General features: G+C 46.9%; 2 protein-coding genes and 2 non-coding genes across 4 annotated transcripts; 3 read left to right on the forward strand and 1 right to left on the reverse strand.

The window, feature by feature from the left end:
- Positions 1-1330: 1330 nt before the first annotated feature.
- DDX39B (DExD-box helicase 39B) lies at positions 1331-12793 on the forward strand. Its single transcript, XM_055406534.2, has 11 exons — positions 1331-1466; positions 2674-3011; positions 4423-4550; positions 4820-4912; positions 7126-7309; positions 8438-8556; positions 10796-10927; positions 11605-11714; positions 11816-11960; positions 12104-12251; positions 12590-12793. The coding sequence occupies exons 2-11, from the start codon at positions 2801-2803 to the stop codon at positions 12604-12606; spliced, it is 1287 nt and encodes a 428-aa protein (XP_055262509.1). The 5' UTR covers positions 1331-1466; positions 2674-2800; the 3' UTR covers positions 12607-12793.
- Positions 2133-2211, forward strand: LOC129543942 (small nucleolar RNA SNORD83). Its single transcript, XR_008683393.1, has one exon. It is a non-coding gene; the product is annotated as a small nucleolar RNA SNORD83 (small nucleolar RNA).
- On the forward strand, positions 7368-7444 carry LOC129543943 (small nucleolar RNA SNORD83). The gene has a single exon (XR_008683394.1). It is a non-coding gene; the product is annotated as a small nucleolar RNA SNORD83 (small nucleolar RNA).
- Positions 12794-13138: 345 nt separating the features above from the next.
- On the reverse strand, positions 13139-14224 carry MCCD1 (mitochondrial coiled-coil domain 1). Its single transcript, XM_055406536.1, has 2 exons — positions 14063-14224; positions 13139-13327 (listed from the first exon to the last, which is right to left on the reverse strand). The coding sequence occupies exons 1-2, from the start codon at positions 14222-14224 to the stop codon at positions 13139-13141; spliced, it is 351 nt and encodes a 116-aa protein (XP_055262511.1).
- Between the last annotated feature and the right edge of the window lie 7013 nt (positions 14225-21237).

The following is a 21237-nucleotide window of genomic DNA, read 5'->3' on the forward strand; positions in this document are numbered from 1 at the left end:
TCTGTTTGCTTGATATAGAATGGGAATAATGGTACACCTTGGTGTTAAATGGTTGTGATAATAGATAAAGGGTCAAACGTTTGTTGTCAGTTTTAAGTCACATCTGACTTCTGTAGCATATAAAAGAGGCTGCTGCTGCTAAGTCGCTTCAGTCGTGTCCAACTCTGTGCGACCCCATAGACAGAAGCCCACCAGGCTCCCCCTGTCCCTGGGATTCTCCAGGCAAGAACATTGGAGTGGGTTGCCATTTCCTTCTCCAATGCATGAAAGTGAAAAGTGAAAGTGAAGTCGCTCAGTCGTGTCCAACTCTTAGCGACCCCATGGATTGCAGCCTACCAGGCTCCTCCATCCATGGGATTTTCCAGGCAAGAGTACTGGAGTGGGGTGCCATTGCCTTCTCCATAAAAGAGGCGGGGGATATCAAATCTTTCATTCAGGAAAAATATCCAGGATGAACCAAGGAAGGAGTTATTGGGTAAAGGGTTAAGCACATTCTGGTTGAAATAACAACATTTATAAAATGTTATTTAACACTCAGGTTTCCCTGGTGGCTCAGTAGGTAAAGAATCAGCCTGCAATGCAGGAGACCTGAATTCAACCCCAGCGTGGAAGAAGATGCTCTGGAAGAGGGCATGGCAACCCACTCTGGTAGTCTTGCCTGGAGAATCCCATCGACAGAGGAGCCTGGTGGGCTACAGTCCATGGGGTCCCAAGAGTCTGACACGACTTAGCGACTAACCCACCACCATGTAACCCTCATGCCCTAGTATTTATCGTTAACAGTTGGGGCAGAATCTAGACCCCCAGTCCTGCACGCTGTGGCTTCAGAACACCTTCCTGACTTACAGCCCAAGCCACGGCCCTTAGGACATCAGATACATCAGCCAACCATTACTTTGGGTAAATGCCGCCCACTGCTCCAAGGCTGGGGAAAAGGTGGGGGTAGGATCCGTGAGAACTACTCACTACCCACACCTGAGGCTGGCCGCTCCCTAACTCCAGCGCCAGCGCCCCCAGGTCACCTTGACTACTGGGCCAAGGACCCCGTGGGAACTCCAAGTCCCGCCACCTTGGGTCCTCCTGCGCCACGGAGGGGTGCCCAGAGAGAAAGCCTGAGTGGCAAGAATCTAAATGAAGAGAGAGGCGCGGAAAAGAACTGGACAAGCGGAAAAAAGATAACAATGGGAAGGATTATAGTTTCCTTGATGCCTTTTGTTACCGGTAGTACCGAAGGAGTAACAAGTGGCTTAAAAAATTTTTTTTTACACAGGCATTTTCTAAAGGCACCCCTAGAGTGCGCAGAACTACACAATCGTGGAAGGCCCATCTTCCGGTTCTTTGCGCCTGCGCGCTCGCATCAGCGAAGGCGGGAGGCTGGGGTGGAGGGAAAACCGGGAACCGGAAGTGAAGGCAGATTTCCCTTCTTCGTCGCTGTTGCCGCCGCCATACGTCTTTGCCTTGCTCAGGTAAGCTTTGGCCTTCGGCACCATCCGCCTCCATCTGCGTTTCTCTGCGGCCATCCTGTCGCACGAGCTCCTGATAGCCCTTGTACAGGCCATGGTCTGGTTGCTGGAGTCTGATTGGGTCGTTAGTTCCATCGCTTGCATCTTTTTCGAGATGAAGAAACTTTGGGGGGGGTAGGGAAGCTAGGGGGGCCCAATCCAAGATGGTGGCCCCGGCGCCATTGTGTTTTCTTTGCTTTTCACTCCTTCGGTGGGCTACTCGCTTACTCGAGGCCCCAGTGACACTGAGAGGCGGCGCTACGCGTCCTCCGGTCCTGGGTATTTGCGGAGGGCGGGGTCTTATCACTTTCCCGCTTATTTCTGGGTCCTCGGTCCGCGGCGGGAAGACGAAGAGGAGCCGGCTTCTAGGCCTACCTGGACGTTTCTCACCTCGATTTGCCCACCGTTATTTGCAGCATTTCCTAAATGTTTACAGGTGGTGTCATTGTGTGTTTTTTGGAAACGAGTCATACTTGAGTAATGCAACGGTGATTTGACTGATGGAGGAGTGGGTTTTTTCTCCTGGCCGAGCCATTCTCTAGCCCCCACCCTCCGCCACCATCACCGAAGAATTTTTTACGCGCGAGTCTGAGGAGTCGGAGACTAGAGTGTTGGGAGAGGTGGATGGCAGCCACATGATGTTTCCATTTTGAAAAGTGAGCGCTTTGCGCAATGACGACCGTAGATCTATCACCCTTGACTGATGGCTGCTGTCGACACCTTTGAGATTACAGGGAAAGCACAAAGTCTTTCATTGAGGATTTTTCATTTTGTCATTTAACATTCTCCAGTCTTGTAAATTGTTAGTCTGTTTTTTATGTGTTTTTATTTTTTTTTCTTATTGCCGTCCCGGAGCAGGAATTTAGAAGCAGGCCTTCTCTTTCTAGCTTTACGGTTTCTGCTTCTCCGATCCTATCTTTTTGAGAATCTACGTCCTTAATCACCACCCCTGGGAAACACACTTTGCCCATTCCGTGTGTTATGTTTGCCTTTTGTTTCTTTGTGTTGTGTTTTTTGTTGTTGTTGTTACTTTTTTTTTTCTTTGTTACTTTTGTTTCCAGGTACATGTGTCATAGTTTAGGGAAAGGAAGAGTGTGGGGATGGACAGGATAGATGGTGAAGGCTCTGCTCATGACTGATGTCTTCTCTCTGTTTCCCCCCCCCCCCCCAGCTCTTCTGTCAGAAACTAGTGGGTTTCTTTTCCTCTTCTGTTCCTCAAGCCCCCACTCTCCTCCTCTTGTCTTCCTTTATCCTGCGTTAACCCATCCGGAGACCCTTCCCCTTCTGCCGGCTCAGCTATGGCGGAGAACGATGTGGACAATGAGCTCTTGGATTATGAAGATGATGAGGTGGAGACGGCAGCTGGGGGAGATGGGGCTGAGGCCCCTGCCAAGAAGGATGTCAAGGGCTCCTATGTCTCCATCCACAGCTCTGGCTTTCGTGACTTCCTGCTCAAGCCAGAGTTGCTCCGGGCCATTGTTGACTGTGGCTTTGAGCATCCATCAGAAGGTAAATTTCTTCTTGGGCATAGAGTACTCCTTGGCACTTTAAGGATACAAGAAAGCAGATAATAGCCATGATCCCTTACAAATTTATATATAGGATAGATCACGAAATAAGTACCAGAACCTGTTTCAGCAGTGGAAGATGTTTATGTTATTTTGTCTTTATTCACGATAGTATGTAAGTGCTAGTGATTTCAAAGCAACTTGGAGTGGCTTTTCTCCTTGTCTCCTTGTTTTAAAATTTGTCTTTTAATTTAAAATTTCCAAAGAGGAGCTGGCTGGACCCTTGGACCAAGTCAACTCTGGTCTCTGCAAACCTTTGTGGCTGGTCTAAAGATAGCTGGCTTTTGGGTCAAGTACCAAGTTCTTCCCTGGTGGCTCAGATGGTAAAACGTCTGCCTGCAATTCAGGAGACCTGGGTTCAATCCCTGAGTTGGGAAAATCCCCTGGAGAAGGAAATGGTAACCCACTCCAGTGCTCACTCTTTCCTGGAAAATCCCATTGACGGAGGAGCCTGGCAGCCTATAGTCTGTGGGGTCGCAAAGAGACGGACAGGACTGAGCAACTTCACTTTCACCAAGTTCTTCATGTTGCCCAAGGTTGCAGGATTGTGTCACCCAAAGCATGACAGTCTAAGTAGGAGAAGTAGCTTGTGACAGGCACTCAAAAGTCATGGATTGTTAGAGATTAAGGAGCATTGGGACAGAGGAGCACCTAAGATGACCGATTGGTAGATGCCCAGAGGATTGATGGCAGGACTTTGGGCCCTGGAGTTAGAAGAGGCTAATACTAGAAGGAACTGGGAAGGTCTTGATTTGGGAATCACTGATTGAGGGAATCACTTTGATTGGCTCAGACGGTAAAGTGTCTGCCTACAGTATGGGAGACCCGGGTTCGATCCCTGGGTCAGGAAGATCCTGTGGAGAAGGAAATGGTGACGCACTCCAGTACTCTTGCCTGGAAAATCCCATGGATGGAGGATTGTGGTAGGCTACAGTTCATGGGCTCTGACTTCCCTGGTGGCTCAGACGGTAAAGCGTCTGTCTACAATACAGGAGACCCGGGTTTGATCCCTGGGTTGGGAAGATCCTCTGGAGAAGGAAATGGCAACCCACTCCAGTACTATTGCCTGGAAAATCCCATGGACAGTGGAGCCTGGTAGGCTACAGTCCATGGGGTTGCAAAGAGTCGGACACAACTGAGTGACTCCACAGTCCATGGGGTCACAAAGAGTCGGACACGACTGAGCGACTTCACTTTCACTTTGATAGAAGGAGCAGAGTAGAAAGGGGTATGGAAATTGACAAGACTTACTAAAGAATTGAGTGGTGAGAAATGGGTTTGGCCTGATGCAAAAATGTGGTGGAGTTCTCTGGAGATTGGAGTCTAATTTGCCTTTTTTTCCCTATTTCTAGTCCAGCATGAATGCATCCCTCAGGCCATTCTGGGAATGGATGTCCTATGCCAGGCCAAGTCAGGCATGGGAAAGACAGCGGTGTTTGTGCTGGCTACACTGCAACAATTGGAGCCAGTTACTGGACAGGTACACCTGGGGAGAGTGCTGGGCAAGGCTTCTTGGCTAGTAGTGTTCAGGAAGGGTGTTGTCTCAGCTACGTGATGCTTCTAGAGCTGTGAGTTCTTACTACTAAGATGACCTTTATCATTTTTGACTGAGAGCCTTGGGGAATATTCTGTAGTAATCATGGGGTTAATGATTTAGATCTAGAACTGTAGCCACTTGTGATCTGCTGAGTGTGCTTTTGTGACATCCGTGGTGAAGGGATACACTCTGTCTCCATCTGCTGCCGCCAGGTGTCTGTGCTGGTGATGTGTCACACTCGGGAGTTGGCTTTTCAGATCAGCAAGGAGTATGAGCGCTTCTCCAAATACATGCCCAGCGTCAAGGTAAGCCAGGGTAAGAGACTTGGGGGAATGAGGGTGTGGGGAGTTGGAGGCATTGGAGACTTGCTAGATCAGTAGTCTCCATGTCCCACAGGTATTAAATACCTGTCCACAAATAAACATGTAGGACATAGTAAGTTCCTGCAGCTTAGGTGTGTAAGAGATTTACGTTCAGATTTGAATTATACTTTATTTATTTTTTCCAGTTTTTTTTTTTTTTTTAGCTTTACAATATTGTATTGGTTTTGCCATACATTGACATGAATCCGCCATTGATGTACATGTGTTCCCCATCCTGAACTCCCCTCCCACCTCCCCCCCATACCATCTTTCATGAATTATACTTTCAGAGGTGCCTGTTATATTCTGATAAGGAGAAACTTATGTGTATACATTGTATCAGTATGTATATACACTGGGTCAATATGGGTGTGCATTGTGTAGCTGTGATATTCAAGGTGTGGTTCCCAGACCTGTGGTTTCAGTGTCACTTGGGAGTGGTTGGAAATGTAGATAACATGGGTTCCACCCCAGACCTATCCAGTATGAACGTGCATTCTAACAAGATTCTCAGGTAATTGGAGTTTGAGAAGCATATGTATATGCTTGATGTATATAATTTTTTATTCTCCTTGGGTGAAAAAATACAGTTTTGTTCAGATTAACAATTTCCCCCTTAATTACTATACTTAGGAATATTTGAGTAGTAACCCTAAACTAAAAGTAATCTGTTTAAAATAGTAATAGTAGTGCTTGCGCTTGGTAAAATGTGTAGTTAATCTGAAAGATCTTATGATGAATTTGTGTTCTCCGGTCTAATCATACCTCACAGAGTACCACTTGTTAACTTTTTTTTTTTTTTACTTCTGATGTTCTGTGAAACCAAGTGTTAGGCACTATTTTTTGAATTTGTCTACTTAAAATCCATTTTGACTTTTCATGTAAGACTGATTAGCTTGTTTATACTGTTCTTTTTCCCAGAACTTGGGGAAACTATTTCATTTTCTAAATATAGTCGAAGCTCTATGTGTGTGTGTAAAGTATATCTGTGTTCTTACATTGTCAGTTTCATTAGCATTTACTGTCTGTCTTTTTAGCAGGTAGCCTTGTTTACAGGTTGAAAACAAAAGTTTCTGTTGTTATGACTGTGAAAACCTTTGTTGTTGAGCTCAGTAGAGAGCTGGGATATAGCTCTGCCTCTGTAGGTCTAATCCATCACCGTGTGAACTCCACAAAGAGGATGTTCTTGGTGTCAAGATCAAATATAAATGTGATGTGAGAGTCTTTCTGTCCTTTTGCTCAGTATTATGCTTCAATGATTTGATAGAGAGATTGGGTTGGTTCTGCAGAATGTCCTACCTCTGGATTTGTCTGGTTACTCTCCTGTGGTGGTGTTTTAATTGTTTTACACTCCCAGTGTTTCCTGTAAACTGAATTTTTTTTTTTTTTTTTTCTGTGCCACCTGACGTGTAGGATCTGAGTTCCCCCACCAGGGATCAAACCCGTGCCCCCTGCATTGAAAGTGCAATAACCACTAGACCGCCAGGGAAGTCCCTAAACTGAAAGTTATGTTTGAAAGCTTAACTGATTCAAGTTAACGATTTTTGGCAAGAATTCTTCCTAGATGATGCTGTGTATCTCCTGTTTTGTTGCAAACCACTTGTCCCACAATTAATGGTTTTAGATTTACCCTAGACTTAGGGTTATGACAGTCTGATCCCTTGATTGGTCTCCCCCTTTGAAACTAAAAAAGCAGTTTCTGATGCTGTATTAAAGGCTCAACAGCCATTTCCCTAATGGTTTTAAGGTGGAGTAAACTGTGTAGCCTAAAGGAATTAAAAAATCTAGGGTCAGTTAGGAACACTTGATATCTGTGAGCTTTTTTTTGGTACTTGACACTGTTAATTTCTTGCCATCTTCATTTTTACAGTGAAGCCTGGCTTTGGAGTTGGAGAAGGAAAATTGTTAGATTAAGTCAGAGGAACTAAATGCTAGTCCTCAGAGCCATGATCAACCATGTACTTTAGGACAGGTCACTTTTGTTTCTTAGCTTAAATGTTTGGGGGGATAGGATACTTTTAGATTAGGTGATCTCATGCTCCGTTTAGCTCTGAAATGTTCTGAGAACTGGTTTAGAGCAAATTGAAAGGATGGGAACCTTGGGAAAGTTGACCCTTTCCTTCCTTGTGAAATATTGTTCTCTTCTGGGTTGGCAGGTCGCAGTGTTTTTTGGTGGTCTGTCTATCAAGAAGGATGAAGAGGTGCTGAAGAAGAACTGCCCGCATATCGTCGTGGGGACCCCTGGCCGCATCCTAGCCCTGGCTCGAAATAAGAGCCTCAACCTCAAACACATTAAACACTTTATCTTGGATGAATGCGATAAGATGCTTGAACAACTCGGTGAGTTGTCCCAGTCGGGCTGGGGCTGGTCTAGTGATCTGGGAAGTTGCCTTTTGGAGCCAAGTGATGCTTATTTGATACTGGAGCACTTTGGTGCCAGGACGACTCTTAATCTATCACCCATGACTGATGGCTCTGGCTTCCCTGGTCAGTCTTTGTTAGGCTTGTTAACCTTTCTTGGTGATCAAGGAGAAGGGTATCATGTTCTTCCTTTTTGTGGTAGATATTTATCTTTGAGAGGAGGGACTTAGCTAATCCTGGATGTTAGTCACACCACCATTGTGTCCTTTGTAAATCTCTATTATAGTGGGTGTCATAGGGAAGAAAATGGAGCTGGAAAAGGAGACAGTCTACTTGTTTGTCATCCTCAACTCAGTGTGAATCATCAGATTTATAGCTGAATAAATGTTTCGACATAAGTTCTGGAATGAGTGTGGAGAGTGTGTGGGGGAGTCTGTGTGATGTGGTGTTCCAGTGTGCCAAGTGCTGTGAAGACAGGAAGATGTTTTATGAGAACTCAAATTTGGTGAATGAGACTAGGGATGGGCATATACCCAGGGATAAGTCATTCCAAATGATCTTTGGCTATTCTAGATGGCGAGCTATAAAGTGAGCTCCAAGTAGAGATGTCATATTTGCCTGACTGGATAGGACAGTGTGATCCAGAGGAAGCGTGGAATGGACTCTGACAGCTGGAATGTAATAGGTGCGCGATATTGGTAGACAGTTGGAGCTTGGGGAGAGAGGAGTAGGGAGAAGGGCTTTGTAAGGACTTAATCTTTGTGAGCCTCTGTGGGAGGCTCACAGTGGGGATAAATGTGGGCTTTATCCCCATTTTCTAGTTGTGGGCTTTGGGGTTTCATGTAATTGCTTGTGTGGTTAAAATACACGGCTGGAACCTGGTCCACAGTCACTGTTCTTCCCGCTGTGTTATAACCCTGGACATGATTACATGGCGGTTGGAGATAATAGAGTAGAGAGAGACCCGAGGCAAATCTTAACCCTGACCCACAACTGTCGGCTCACCCATATCCAGCAGTCCTTACCTCATTGGTAAGCCTGTCTCTGATCTTCATTTATGATATATGTCTCTTTTCTACTATAATTTTTTTTTTCTTTTTCCTGTAGACATGCGTCGGGATGTCCAGGAAATTTTTCGCATGACCCCCCATGAGAAGCAGGTCATGATGTTCAGTGCTACCTTGAGCAAAGAGATTCGCCCAGTCTGCCGCAAGTTCATGCAAGACGTAAATACCCTTCTACCTTCTCTCCCTCCACTCCCCGCCCGCTGCCTTCTCCCCCTCCGCGCCCTCTTCCTCCAGACTCCCTTGTCCTTCAAGCGCCAAGAAGGGGGCACGTGCCCATTTGAAAGTGATGACTCCTTGAAGAGACACACAGAGGCAGAGACAGTTAGTGTTAGGGTCTGCGCGGCGCCAGGGAAACTCCGGAAGACTTGGTCGGGTTAACGTGAGAGCGGGTAGTGTTCGACTTTTTTTTTTTCGTCACAGCATTTTTGAACCTCTTCTCCCTTTTTGGGGGGAGGGCAGGATTTTCTGCCCTACCACCCACCCATCGTCTTCTACATACCCCCTACAGCCACGCACCCTCAAGGTGGCATCGAGCATACAGCCGGAGCCTTCTGCTCCCCAAACTCATCACCTCCCGGTGGCAGGAGAGCAAGAGAGGGACAGACAGATGGCAGGGCATGTCCAAAAGAAGAGCAAACAGCACACGTGAATCCGCTTCCTCCCCACCTCCAGGGGTGGGGGCCTTTGGCACCTCAGTCCCCGAGTCCATACTCCTTCCTACCCGTACCTCCTCGCACCCGTCGGAACCTCGGTTGATGTGAGCCGGCAGCAGAGAAGCACCGTGGCGCGGCGGGGGAATGCAGACGCACCCGGCGGTGGATGGCGGCAGCGGAGGCCGCGGGGAACCTGACCAGGAAGCTGAGGACCAAACCAGCCTCTTTTTCCGTTCCCGGTTTTTTTCCTGAACCCAAGGCGTGCCGTGCTCCCTGTTTCTTTCCATTTGTGTTGGTGGGGAGGGGTGTTCTGAGTGGGGTGGTAGATTTTTTTTTTCTTCTTTTTAACTTTTAATATTCAGAGGGATATGGAAACAGTAGAGTGAGGAGCTCCACTTGGGTGTAACCAGGTGGTGGAAGGGTCTGGGCTAGGCAGACCCTTGTGTAAGCAGCGGAGTGTGTTCTTTCCCTCCCTCCCTGCTGTGCTCCTTCCCGTGGGACCATAACTCTTACCTTTAGCTGTATTTGGGGTTCACATTAGATAGGAAGGAAGCCATGGAACTTCTCTTTGGAAATCCTTCCTCTGCTAGTCTGCATTCTGAAGTTCGGCTTCTGGTTTTCTCCTGTGACACACTTATCCTTTCCCCAAATCTTGTACCCTGGGGTTTTATGTTAACCATGGCTTCCTGGGGGCTCAGATGGTAAAGAATCCACCTGCAGTGCAGGAGACCTGGGTTGGGAAGATCCCCTGAAGAAGGGAAAAGTTACTCACTCCAGTATTCTTGCCTGGAGAACCCCCATGGACAGAGGAGCTTAGTGGACTTCAGTCCGTGGTGTTACAAAGAGTCGGACACGACTGAGCGACTAAGCACGGCACACAAAGGGAAATTGGGCTTTAGAGTTGACTCTTGTGCCAGTTACCACTTTTTTTTTTTGTAAATGCTATCTACCTTCCCTTCAAGGGTTGTGTGTGTGTGTCTTGTTTTTAAAGATGACTGAGTAACTCTGCTGCTCTGAATTTGCTTCTTAGCAACATTCATCGTACCTTCCTCGTAACACTGTAGATGGTTTTTCGTTCAGAGACCAATCTCATCTAAAACTATTTCCTTGTGGTCTGAGGGCAAGTTGCTACTCATCTTGAGTAATCTTTGCCTCTCTTTTCATGGCATTTTGACCTAAAGTCCATTAAAGCATTCTGATCTTCCTCCTTCCTAATGGGGATATGGGAAGACATCTACCTTCCTTATGGAGATATGTTTCTCCTAGTTGAGAGAATATTCGAATGGAGCTGCCTGCCCCCCCCCATATTAAACTGGCTCGGATGGAGTTATTCTGACCTCGAGTCACTATTGCCATGATTTCCCAGGTGTTTGCCTCATGTTCTTACTTTGAGAACCACTTCCCTTTGTTTTCTTTCCTCCACCACCTCTGTTTGAGGTAATGGCATCTCGCCATTGGATGGTTGGACTCTGCCCTTTTCTCCCTGCAGAGTTCCTTTCCCATAACAATTTTCAGTTGGGAAATCTTAAAACTCAACTGATAGGAAGGAAATCAGATCTAATGTGCAAAAGACCACATTAAAATGTGGGTATCTTTGGGGGTGGGGCTGGGTTTTCAATCTTCTCTCTTCTCCCCATCCCCCCATGGGGTGTATTGGAGATCAACTTCCTCCACCCCCCCAGGTTTAACCCCCCCACTCTGCCCTCCTCCCGTTCCCCACCCCTTCCCTCCCCCCTCCCCCCCAGCCAATGGAGATCTTCGTGGATGATGAGACGAAGCTGACGCTGCATGGATTGCAGCAGTACTACGTGAAACTGAAGGACAACGAGAAGAACCGGAAGCTCTTTGACCTTCTGGATGTCCTTGAATTCAACCAGGTCAGTTGTCCAAGGTGCAGTAGGGAGAATGAGTACATCTCCAAATGTTGGCAGAAACCTTTTTATTGAAGAAGCCATGTATGCCATGTGAAAGAGAATGGTGGAAAAATTCTTTTAAATGAGAGAAAGACTTAGGGGCTGAGACTGCTTTTCTGTTCCATGCCTGACACAGAAAGTAAATCTCAAATTACAACATCCTTGAGTCTTAATAATAATTAGACATGTTAGGTTCTTAAATTTGTGATTTGCACTGCTCACCTGGGGAGAAGTGTTTCATCACTTTACCTGTTGGGTGATTTGTTTGCACTAAAAGTCATTTTCTATAAGCTCTTACTATGTTTGATGTTTTGGTGAGTGGGAATAATGGTCATGTCTTTCCAAACTTTAGTTCAGATTTTTACCGTTCTCATGTGGTGGCTTCATTCTTATATCCTAATGTATCTGGTAGTTTTGGTTACTGTTTTCCATATCCTCTGCAGCATGTTTGTCTGCTCAGGATAAGTCAGAGCCAAGTGGGAAAGACTTGGTATTTAGAGCAGAAGAGGAAGTATGTGATCGGGACTAAGGAGTTCTTTTAGAAGAGTGTAATTACTGAGAACTCCTGCACGTAATCTTTCTCACACTCACCCACATGGACGCACATCCCTCCAATCTCATACACACCCGCACGCACACAGGTGGTGATATTTGTGAAGTCTGTGCAGCGTTGCATTGCCCTGGCCCAGCTCCTGGTGGAGCAGAACTTCCCAGCCATTGCTATCCACCGCGGGATGCCCCAGGAGGAGAGGTGAGTCAGAGACGGGCAAGATGTTTTGTGTCCTTGCGAGCAAAAGGGACCCTTGAGAGAAGAGAATCTCAACACTTTTTCTGCTTTCCTTTCTCATAAAGGCTTTCTCGGTATCAGCAGTTTAAAGATTTTCAACGACGGATTCTCGTGGCTACCAACCTGTTTGGCCGAGGCATGGACATCGAGCGGGTGAACATTGCCTTTAACTACGACATGCCTGAGGATTCAGACACCTACCTGCATCGGGTAAGCCCCACTCCTGGAAGATATCCCAGTGTCCTCTCCCACCCCTTCGGTTTCTTTATCTTTTCATATCTTGCATTTCATCCCTCCTTTTGTGTGTCTTCCTTCTGTGGGGCCTGCTGGTCCTATAACATGTCTCCTTCCAGGTGGCCAGAGCAGGCCGGTTTGGCACCAAGGGCTTGGCCATCACATTTGTGTCAGATGAGAATGATGCCAAGATCCTCAATGATGTGCAGGATCGCTTTGAAGTCAATATAAGTGAGCTGCCTGATGAAATAGACATCTCCTCCTACAGTGAGTAATGATCTCATGAAGACCCTCCCCCAGTCCTTTAGATTCTCTTCGTTGCTTAGTGGGTTTTTTCTTAAAGCCCCTGGTGCATGGTGGCCACTTGACAAGTTTGTCATCCATATTTCTGCTGCCCCCACCTTGATGCTCTGTTGGGATGTTTAGTTGACCTGTGTATGGGGGTCTCGTCTCATCAAATTATTTCTTTTTCTCTACTCCCAGACCTATCCTCTGACCCACACACCACACAAACATCTGGATATGTTGGGAGAGGGTGGTTTGATTTTTTTTTTTTTTTAATTTTTTCCTATGCTCTAATCTAACTGCTGTTATTTTCTCTTCAGTTGAACAGACACGGTAGAGGATTCACCCACCCATTCTGGAATGTGACAGTTCCTCTTCAGGAAACCGTACCAGGCGTGGGGGTGAAGGAGACACTACTGCTACCAACCCCAGACAACCCCAGTCCCCCACCCCGTGACTTCCCTCTGGCATCACCACCACTCCTAAACCCCATTTCCCCGATTTGTCGGAATTTTTTTTTTTTTTTTTAACAAAACTAAAAAACTCATGCGTCTGTGGTGTCTATAAGCGTTCCATCCCTTTATTGGATTTGGGTGAGGTGGTTCTGGGGCATAATTCAGAGTAAATTCAGGTGGGGATTGTGTGCCCTGCTGTGGACTGAGGTCAGCGGGAGGTGTCGAATTGGGGTGTTGGTGAAAAGACTGCAGAGGCCATGACTTCTCATGACTATCCAATTTCTGGCCCTTTTGTGGCAGTTTCTTCTGTTTTCTTAGGACCTGGGAGAGGCTGGAATGTTGCTGATCCAAGGGCTGGGGAGGGTGGCGTGCAGTTTTCAGGGCTGCAGGGTGAAGGGGCCACTGCTGGAAAGGTTAGGCAACTTCTCCCAGGCTCTCTCTGTGTCTCCGCATCTGTTCCTTTAGCTTCTGTGTCTTGAGCACCAGGGCCTGGGCTTCCCAGGCCCCCTCTTGCCCTTCCACCAGGGCCTGGTACAGCTCCAGCTGCTGCTCCAGCAGCTCCTCCGCCTGGGCCAGCTCAGCTGTGGGGCGGGGCTGGGGCTCCTGGGGGTGGGGGGCAGGGCATTAGGGAGAGGTCATCAGCCAGGGCTGAGGGCTGAGGCTCACTGGAAGTCAGGAATTCTACCTCAGCCCCGTTAATTTGAGGTCATCTTACTGCAGGGCCAAAGCAGTTTCCTGTCTTGGGCATAGTCCTGGAGTTGGGTGTGGGGTGGTGGTAGGTAGAGGTCACAGCTCAGGGGCTGTAACTGGACTTGAAGGTGCATTTGGGAAGGGGAGAACTGGCTGTCCCAACCCTCCTGAGAAATAATTAACTGTTAGATGAGGGGAAGTTGTTCTGTTCAAGGACTTTGTGAACTGCAAGGAGGGTTGGGTGCAGATAAAGGGCATCTTGTCTTGGGTGGGGTGGGGGCAGGGAGGGTGCTTTAGGGAACTGAGGGTTGGGACTAGGCCAGAAGCATTGGGTGGGGGTGGGGGGGCACGTGCTGTGCTGTGGTTAGTCGCTCAGTCATCTAGGACTCTGTGACCCCATGAGCTGTAGCCCTCCAGACTGCTGTCTGTGGGATTATCCAGGCAACAATACTGGAGTGGGTTGCTATGCCCTCCTCCAGGAGATCTTCCCAATCCAACCATCGAACCCAGGTCTCCTGCACTGCAGGTGGATTCTTTATCTGAGCCACGAGGTCCCCTTTCAGCTGACCTGTGGTGACATGGAAGGGATTCTCTGCCCCCCAGTACAAATTGGCCCTCATGCCCTCCACCTTCCTTGGTGGCACTTACCCTGGAAGGTGACATCTTCCCACTGCGTGTGGAGCTCGTCTCTTCTGTGCTCCTCCTGGGACCCTGGGAGCAACACTTCCAGAAGCCCTGGAGTGTGGGGGCCCAGGATGGCAGGAGGAGGTGACGGCAGCATCGGGAGAGCCAGGCCAGAGGGAGGACCATGGCGGGTGAGGCAGGGAGCTGTCTGAGCCACCCCACAGCCACTGGGAACTGGTTCCCTCTGGGCTGTGGCCTCGCTTCAATGCCTGGCCCTGCCCCTGCCCTGCTCTGTTGCACCCACCCGCCTCCCAACCTGGCCCCAGAGTCCAGGAACTCAGGTTCCCTAGTGTGAAATTGTTCTTGCCAGGCAAAATTTGCTTTAGAACTCTGGTCCCCAGCCTACTGTGTCTTGTGTCTAATTCTTAGCACTGTTTCTTACTCATTCCTCTCAGTTCTGCAAGGGAGAATGAATTACATTACTGGTTGGCAGATGAGGAAATGCTCAGAACTTCAGCACGCACTCATTCAAATGGCAAGTATGGGCTGGGACCGGCTCTGGGCCGGATGTGCTCAAGGCTCCACAGCCTGTTGGAAAAGCCTAGGTCTGCCAGCCTTGAAAGCTCACACCCTTGACCTGGCTCAAGTATTGATTTTCACTTTATTTCCCTTTCCTCTTGTTGCCTGTGACCTTTCTCTTGTCCCTGTTGTGCATTGTACATTGTTGGGGTTTGCCTCCTCTGTTAAGTCGGCACCATACACAGGTACCCGTTTCAAGCTTGGTTGAACTGGTGCACCCTCCCATCAGATCCACACTAGAACAAAAGCCTTGTCTACTCACTGAGGCTTGTGTATACATACTGGACTTCCTGCAGTGTGTCCTGAGATGTTCTGTTGTGGCTAGAGGGCACAGCCATACCCCTGGCTCACAGAGTGGATGGTTCCAGCTTTGATCTTCTAGGAAAAAGTAGGTCCTCAGAAAAACATGCCCCAGAAAGCAAGGTTGCTGGACAGTGGACAGCTGCAGTTTGCTATCTGGGACATCACACTGAATTTGGAGGGAAGATGGCCTCTGCCATAGTGTGGGGGTCAGAGGAGCAGAGAGGGAGACCTTCCTGGAGGTCAGTGATTCTTGAACTTGGGCTGGAGTAACTTTAGATGAAGTCAGAGATCTCTGGGTTCCCCATTAGTTGGCAGGTTCCCACTTTTTAGTGGGAAAAGAATGGAGAGTCTCTGTACAATTTTGGAGGAGACAAGCCTTCCCTCTTGTCTCTCAGTCATAGGGTTATATGTGGGGGCTCATTTTTGGAACTGCAGTGTGTGCACAGCTTAAAGTCTTAATTGTTGAGAAACATAAGAGGCCCAAACTACTGTTGTTATAAATAAGGGAAACTAGTACAAGGTTAAACAAGCCACAAGTAACACTGAAGCGAAACTAAGCACGTTTATAAATTAAAAGCAAGATTAGCAGCTGTTTATTGAGAAACTTCTGTAAGACAGTCTAGATGATGCACAAAATATCCTACCTGAAAATCAGACATCTCAGTCATCTGAATTCTGTTACAGGTTATGAACTCCAAAATGGACCAACATCCAGTGATTTGCAGTAGGCAGTCCTAAGCCATGAATTATAGTAGAGTCTGGATTTGGCTTTGTGAGAGCTAAAGAAAAGACTGGTATTTGAATCAGTTCAGATCTATTGGATCAGCTGTGGATCTCATAGTCACGGAAATGAAGGGGTGAAAATAGTTAAATGTACACCTAGAGTTATGTTACTGTGTATATTTATTTTTGTTATTCCTGAGGGGCTAATAGTCTTTTTCTTTATGTGGCGCCGTTTTATTTATGTCTCATGGTCGTAATCAGGTGAGAGTTCTGGCTTGGTCTCTGAAGGAGGGGCCTGTCTTCAGCCAGGGACAAGCGGAGGATTAGGGGAGGGGTCTGGCATGAGGTCGAGGGGCTGCTCTGCTGCTGCCACTGTAACTACTGCATCCTGCCCAGTGGATAGGCAGGCCTGGGGGACTGAGGGGAGTTACCCTCCCTTCATGCGAAACTTGGGGAGATGGGTACTTAGGTATATTCAAGTTCACCCACTGCTTTAATGTGAGAAGTTTACTGAAAGGCACTTTTTGTTCCTGTGACCTTCATGGTAACTTTTCAAGAGAACTTTCTCATGTCACTTTCTTTGGCATGTGAATGTCCAGTTGTTCCAGCACCATTTATGTATTCTATCCCTGGGTTCTCTGTCCTGTCCACTGACCTGCTTGTTTTTTCTTTCTCCAATACCACATTGTCTTGATTAGCATAGCTTTATAGGAAGTCTTGAACCCAGGGTTTTCAAGTGTCCACTGATTGTTCTATAGTGTGCTGGCTGTTCCAGCTCTCTGGCCTCTCCATATGCATTTTAGAATCAGTTTGTTGATACAAGCATTCCTTGGAAGTATTATGGGTTTGCAGACTGCTGTGATAAAGTGAATATTGCAATAAAGTGAGTCACATTAATTTTTTGGTTTCTCGATTTAAATATATAAAAGTCATACAATGTGTGCGTGTGTGGGCTCAGTCACTAAGTTGTAACCCCATGGACTGCACCCCAGAAGGCTCCTCTGAAAGTGGACTTTTCCAGGCAAGAATAGTGGAATGGGTTGCCATTTTCTTCTCCAAGGGATCTTGTCCAGCCAGTGATTGAACCTGTGTCTCCTGAATTTCCTGTATTGACAGGCAGATTCTTTATCTCTGAGCCACTGGGGAAGCACATATATACTTTATACTGTAGTCTGTTAAGTGTGTAATAGCATTATGTCTAAAATAATAATGTGCATACCTTAATTTAAAAATAATGCTGTGGGGAAAATGGAGCTGATAGACTTGCTCAACACAGGGTTGTCACAAACCTTTGATTTGTAAAAAATGCCAGTATAATTTATTTTTTATTGAAGTATAGTTGAATTACAGTGTTGTATTAATTACTGTACAGCAAAGTGACTGGCTATATATATTTTTTTCATATTCTTTTATAGTTTATCGTAAGATATTAAATATAGTTTCCTGTGCTATACAGCAGGACCTTGTTGTTTATCCATTCTATATACACCAGCTTGCATCTGCCAATTCCAAACTCCTAATCCAGCCCTCTCCCACCACTCTTACCTGATTCTATTTCTGTTTCAGAGGTTCATTTGTGTCGTATTTTAGATTCCACATATGGATAATATCATATGGTACCTTTCACCCAGCTTCCTTTAATGTTAACATCTATCAGAACTATGTTGAGACCAAGAAACTAAGAAGTTAAAATTGGTACAGTACCATTAGCTAAGCTATAGACTGTTTGGATTTCACCAGTTTTCCCACTAATGTCCTTTTTCTGTTTCAGGATCCAATCCAGGGTACCTTAATGCGTTAGGTTGTCATGCCTCCTTAGTCTCCTCTGATCTGTTGAGTTTCTTACTCTATCTGTTTTCGTGAACATTTTGAAGAGTACCAGACAGAACGTTTGGAGAATATCACTCAGGGTGGGTTTGTCTGATATTTTCTCATGATTAAATTGGGTTTATGGGTTTTAGGGAAGAGCACTGTAGTTGTGAAAGGCCTTTCTTACCACATCATATCAAGGGCACGTGATACCAACTTGGTCTTTATCTGCCAAGTTTCTCCATTCGGTCGTCATTTTTCCCTTTCCATTCTCTATTTTTGGCTTCCCACTGGCTCAGTGGTAAGGACTCTGACTGCCAGTGCAGGAGACACAGGTTCGATCCCCAGGTGGGAAGATCCCCTGGAGAAGGAAATGGCAACCTATTCCAGTATTCTTACCTGGGAAATCCTGTGAATAGAGGAGCCTGACAGGCTACAGTCCAAAGGGTCACAAAGAACCTGACACAACTGAGTGGCTGAGCACACAGCAAATTCTATTCTTTGGAAATGAGTCACCAAGTCCAGCCCGCACTCAAGGGGAGGGAAATTAAACTCCATCTCCTGGAATGGGGATTCTCTTCATATATTACTTGATATTCTTCTGTAAGGAAAGTGTGTCCTTTCTCCCTCACTTTAAAATGGCCCCCGGGGAATTGGCAGCATGGAGTTTTAGCCACTGGACCACTAGGGAACTCCCTGAACTCAATATTTTTTATTTTGGGTTATAATCCAATTGTTATTTTGCTGCTGAAATTATTCCAGCTTTGTTCATAGGAAGCTTTTTCAGGTTAGCTTCTGTGTCCCTTTGACATGCTTGATATTGTGGAATTGCCTTCCTTTCTGGCATTACAAGGCGTTCCAGGCTAATCTTGTATTTTTTTCTGTCTTAAGCCTACAATCAGCTATTTTTCTAAAGACCCATGGTTCCTTTTATTGGAGGGTGTTTTAGCCAAGATCTGGGCATTGAGTGCTCATTTCGCTTTTCTAAAGAGGACAGAGTTTCCAAGAGCTGCCCAAGCTATACAGGCAAATGAGAGGCTATCCTTTCAGCACCACATTAGAGCTTATTTAGTGCAAGCTTTACTACCCAACACAATGGCTAGTTTTCCATATGTGCCTTCATTCCTTAAAACTGTTTTTTTTTTTTTTTTAGCCTGTAGGACTGAAACATTAATAGTTTAATTTCTTTATATTTGGAGACTTCCCTGAAAGAAAAATTTCAAGTTTCATTAAGAAGTTCCACTTAACAAAGGTAGAGTAGCCAAGAGGAAAAGATGGCAGAGGGGAGGAATCAGTTCCATTTTTCTTCCATTCCTGCCGCTCTTTCCATGTCCCTGCGTCGGGCAGGGCGGGGGAAGGATGGCTTTCGGACTCTGAGAGAAAGACAATAATATGAATCGCCTTTCCCAAACCCCATGATTTCTGTTCTGTCTGTGCCCTCCCTCCCTCCCAGTCGTTGGCCTTTTCCTTCCTCCAACCTCAGCCTCTTGCCTGGAGCCTGCTCCTCAGGGAGAAGTGAGCCATTCTTACCACTGGAGGGCAGAAGAGAAGAAGAGAGGTCAGGTCCTGGGGATGTGGGAGAAGGTGCCGCAAGAACCACTCCTAGAGAATGGACCTGTGGCCCAGGGAGGGAAAGGGAGGGTGGGACACACTGGGAGATCAGGACCGACATGCATACACTACCATGTGTACAGTAGTTAGCTAGTGGGAACCTGCTATAAAGCACAGGAAGCTCAGCTCTGTGCTCTGTGATGACCCAAAGGGGGTCGAGAGGGAGGGGATATATGAATATATATGGCTGATTCTCTCCACTGTACAGCAGAAAGTAACACAACGTTGTAAAACGATTATACTCCAACCAAAAAAAAAAAAAACAACCAGAAGGGCTTTCAAATGAGGGTGAAATGTGAGTGACCAGAGGGCAGATGAGGACATTTTCAACGTCTCCGTTTAGGAGGGAAGGGAGGGCCCTTGGGTACAGGAGCAGGAGCCCTTGTCACCCCTCCACGGCGGGTCCCTGAGTCCTGAGTTCACCGTCAGTTCCCTCCCTGCCTGCAGCCGGGTCAGCACTCTGTCGACAGCCCAGCCTCTCGGAGAATGATTGCCCTCAGGGGCCTCCTTTGTCAGTGCCCACACCCTGGGTGGCAGGCGCGGTGGGGGTGGATCCACAGAGAGAGGGAGGCGGAGTGCCACCTCACCTCCCCCTGGCCACCCCCCCCCCCGCCGTCTTCCTCCACGAGCAGTGCCTTCTCCCCCTCTACCCCGGGACTGTCAAAGGCCAGAGCAGGAAAGAGAGAGCCAGGACCCCACACCTTTCTGTGAGAAGTCTGTTCACAAGGTTGCCCACCTCCAATCCCGCTGCAGATTTACTGCCCACCTGGGGCAGTCCTGGGTAGGCAGAGGGTGATCCAGCAATTCCCCTCCTTCACATCTCTGCACGACTCTGTCCCTCACCTGCTTCAAGTCTGCTCAGCTGTCACCCCCATGAGGCCCACCCTGACCACCCTCTTTAAAAGTGCCACCTCTCCCATCACCTTGCATTGGTTGTTGACTTTGTATTATTTTTTCTCTGTATCCCCTATCATTTTCTAACATACTGTGAAGATCTCTTTTCCCAAAGAGGACCTCAACAGCACCGCCCCACATGCTCTTGTACAATTGACCTCTCCATCCCCTGTCTACAGCTGAGGCCTAATTCCCCTCTTCTTGAATCAACAACCTGGAAGCATCAGGAAAGCAACTGTTTTGCCTATTTTGATTAAATAGCCATCAGTCCTAGGACAAAGCCTGGCATGGAGGCACTCACTATTTGTGAAGGGATGCATAAATGCTGTGGCAAGATTCCTTAAAGCTGGGTCTGAGGCTTGGAAGAGGGGAGTTTGCTGGTGTTTGGTTTCAGAGATTGTCTTAGTCTGCTTAGCCTGCCATAGCTAAATACCCCAGGCTGGGTGGCTTAAGTGACAGAAATTTGTTTTCTCACAGTTCTGGAGACTAGAAGTCCAAGATCCAAGTGCTAGGAAATTTGGATTCTGGTGAGGGCTCTCTTTTCGGCTTCTAACTATCTGTTTTTTCGCTGTGTCCTTACATGGCCTCTCCTCTGTACAAAGTAGGGGTGGAAGGGAGGAGAGCACAAGCTGCTGTCTCCTCATAACTGCAAGCTTTATCAGACTAGGGCCCCACCCTTATGACCTCATTTAACCTTGAGTGTGTGTGCATGTACGCTGTCATGTCTGACTCCCTGTGACCCATGGACGGTGGCCTGCCAGGCTGCTTGTCTGTAGGATTCTCCAGGCAAGAAAGCTGGAGTGGCTTGCCATTTTCTACTCCAAAGGATCTTCCCGACTCAGGGATCAAACTCGAATCTCTTGTGTCTCCTGTGTTCCTAGGCAGATTATTTACTACTGCTGCCACGTGGGAAGCCTACAAATGCAAGATGACAAACCACAAAACTCCTAGGAAAAAACATAGGTTTAATACTCTTTGATAGAAACTGTAGCAATATTTTTTTTGGATCTGTCTTCTAAGGCAAAGGAATAAAAGCAAAAATAAAGGGGAACTAATGAATGGGGTCGCAAAGAGTCGGACACGACTAAGCGACTGAACTGAACTGAACTGAATGAACATTAAAAGCTTTTGCATAGGAAAGGAAACCACCAACAAAATGAAAAGACAACCTATGGAATGGGAGAAAATATTGCAAATAAAATGACCACTAAGTTAATATCCAAAATATATAAACTTCTCATACAAGTCAACATAAAAAAACCCGATTAAAAAATGGGTGG

The sequence above is a fragment of the Moschus berezovskii genome, chromosome 23 (genome assembly GCF_049115385.1).
Source record: "Moschus berezovskii isolate FMDL1 chromosome 23, NW_MosBer_1.0, whole genome shotgun sequence".
In the NCBI taxonomy this organism is placed as follows: Eukaryota; Metazoa; Chordata; class Mammalia; order Artiodactyla; family Moschidae; genus Moschus; species Moschus berezovskii.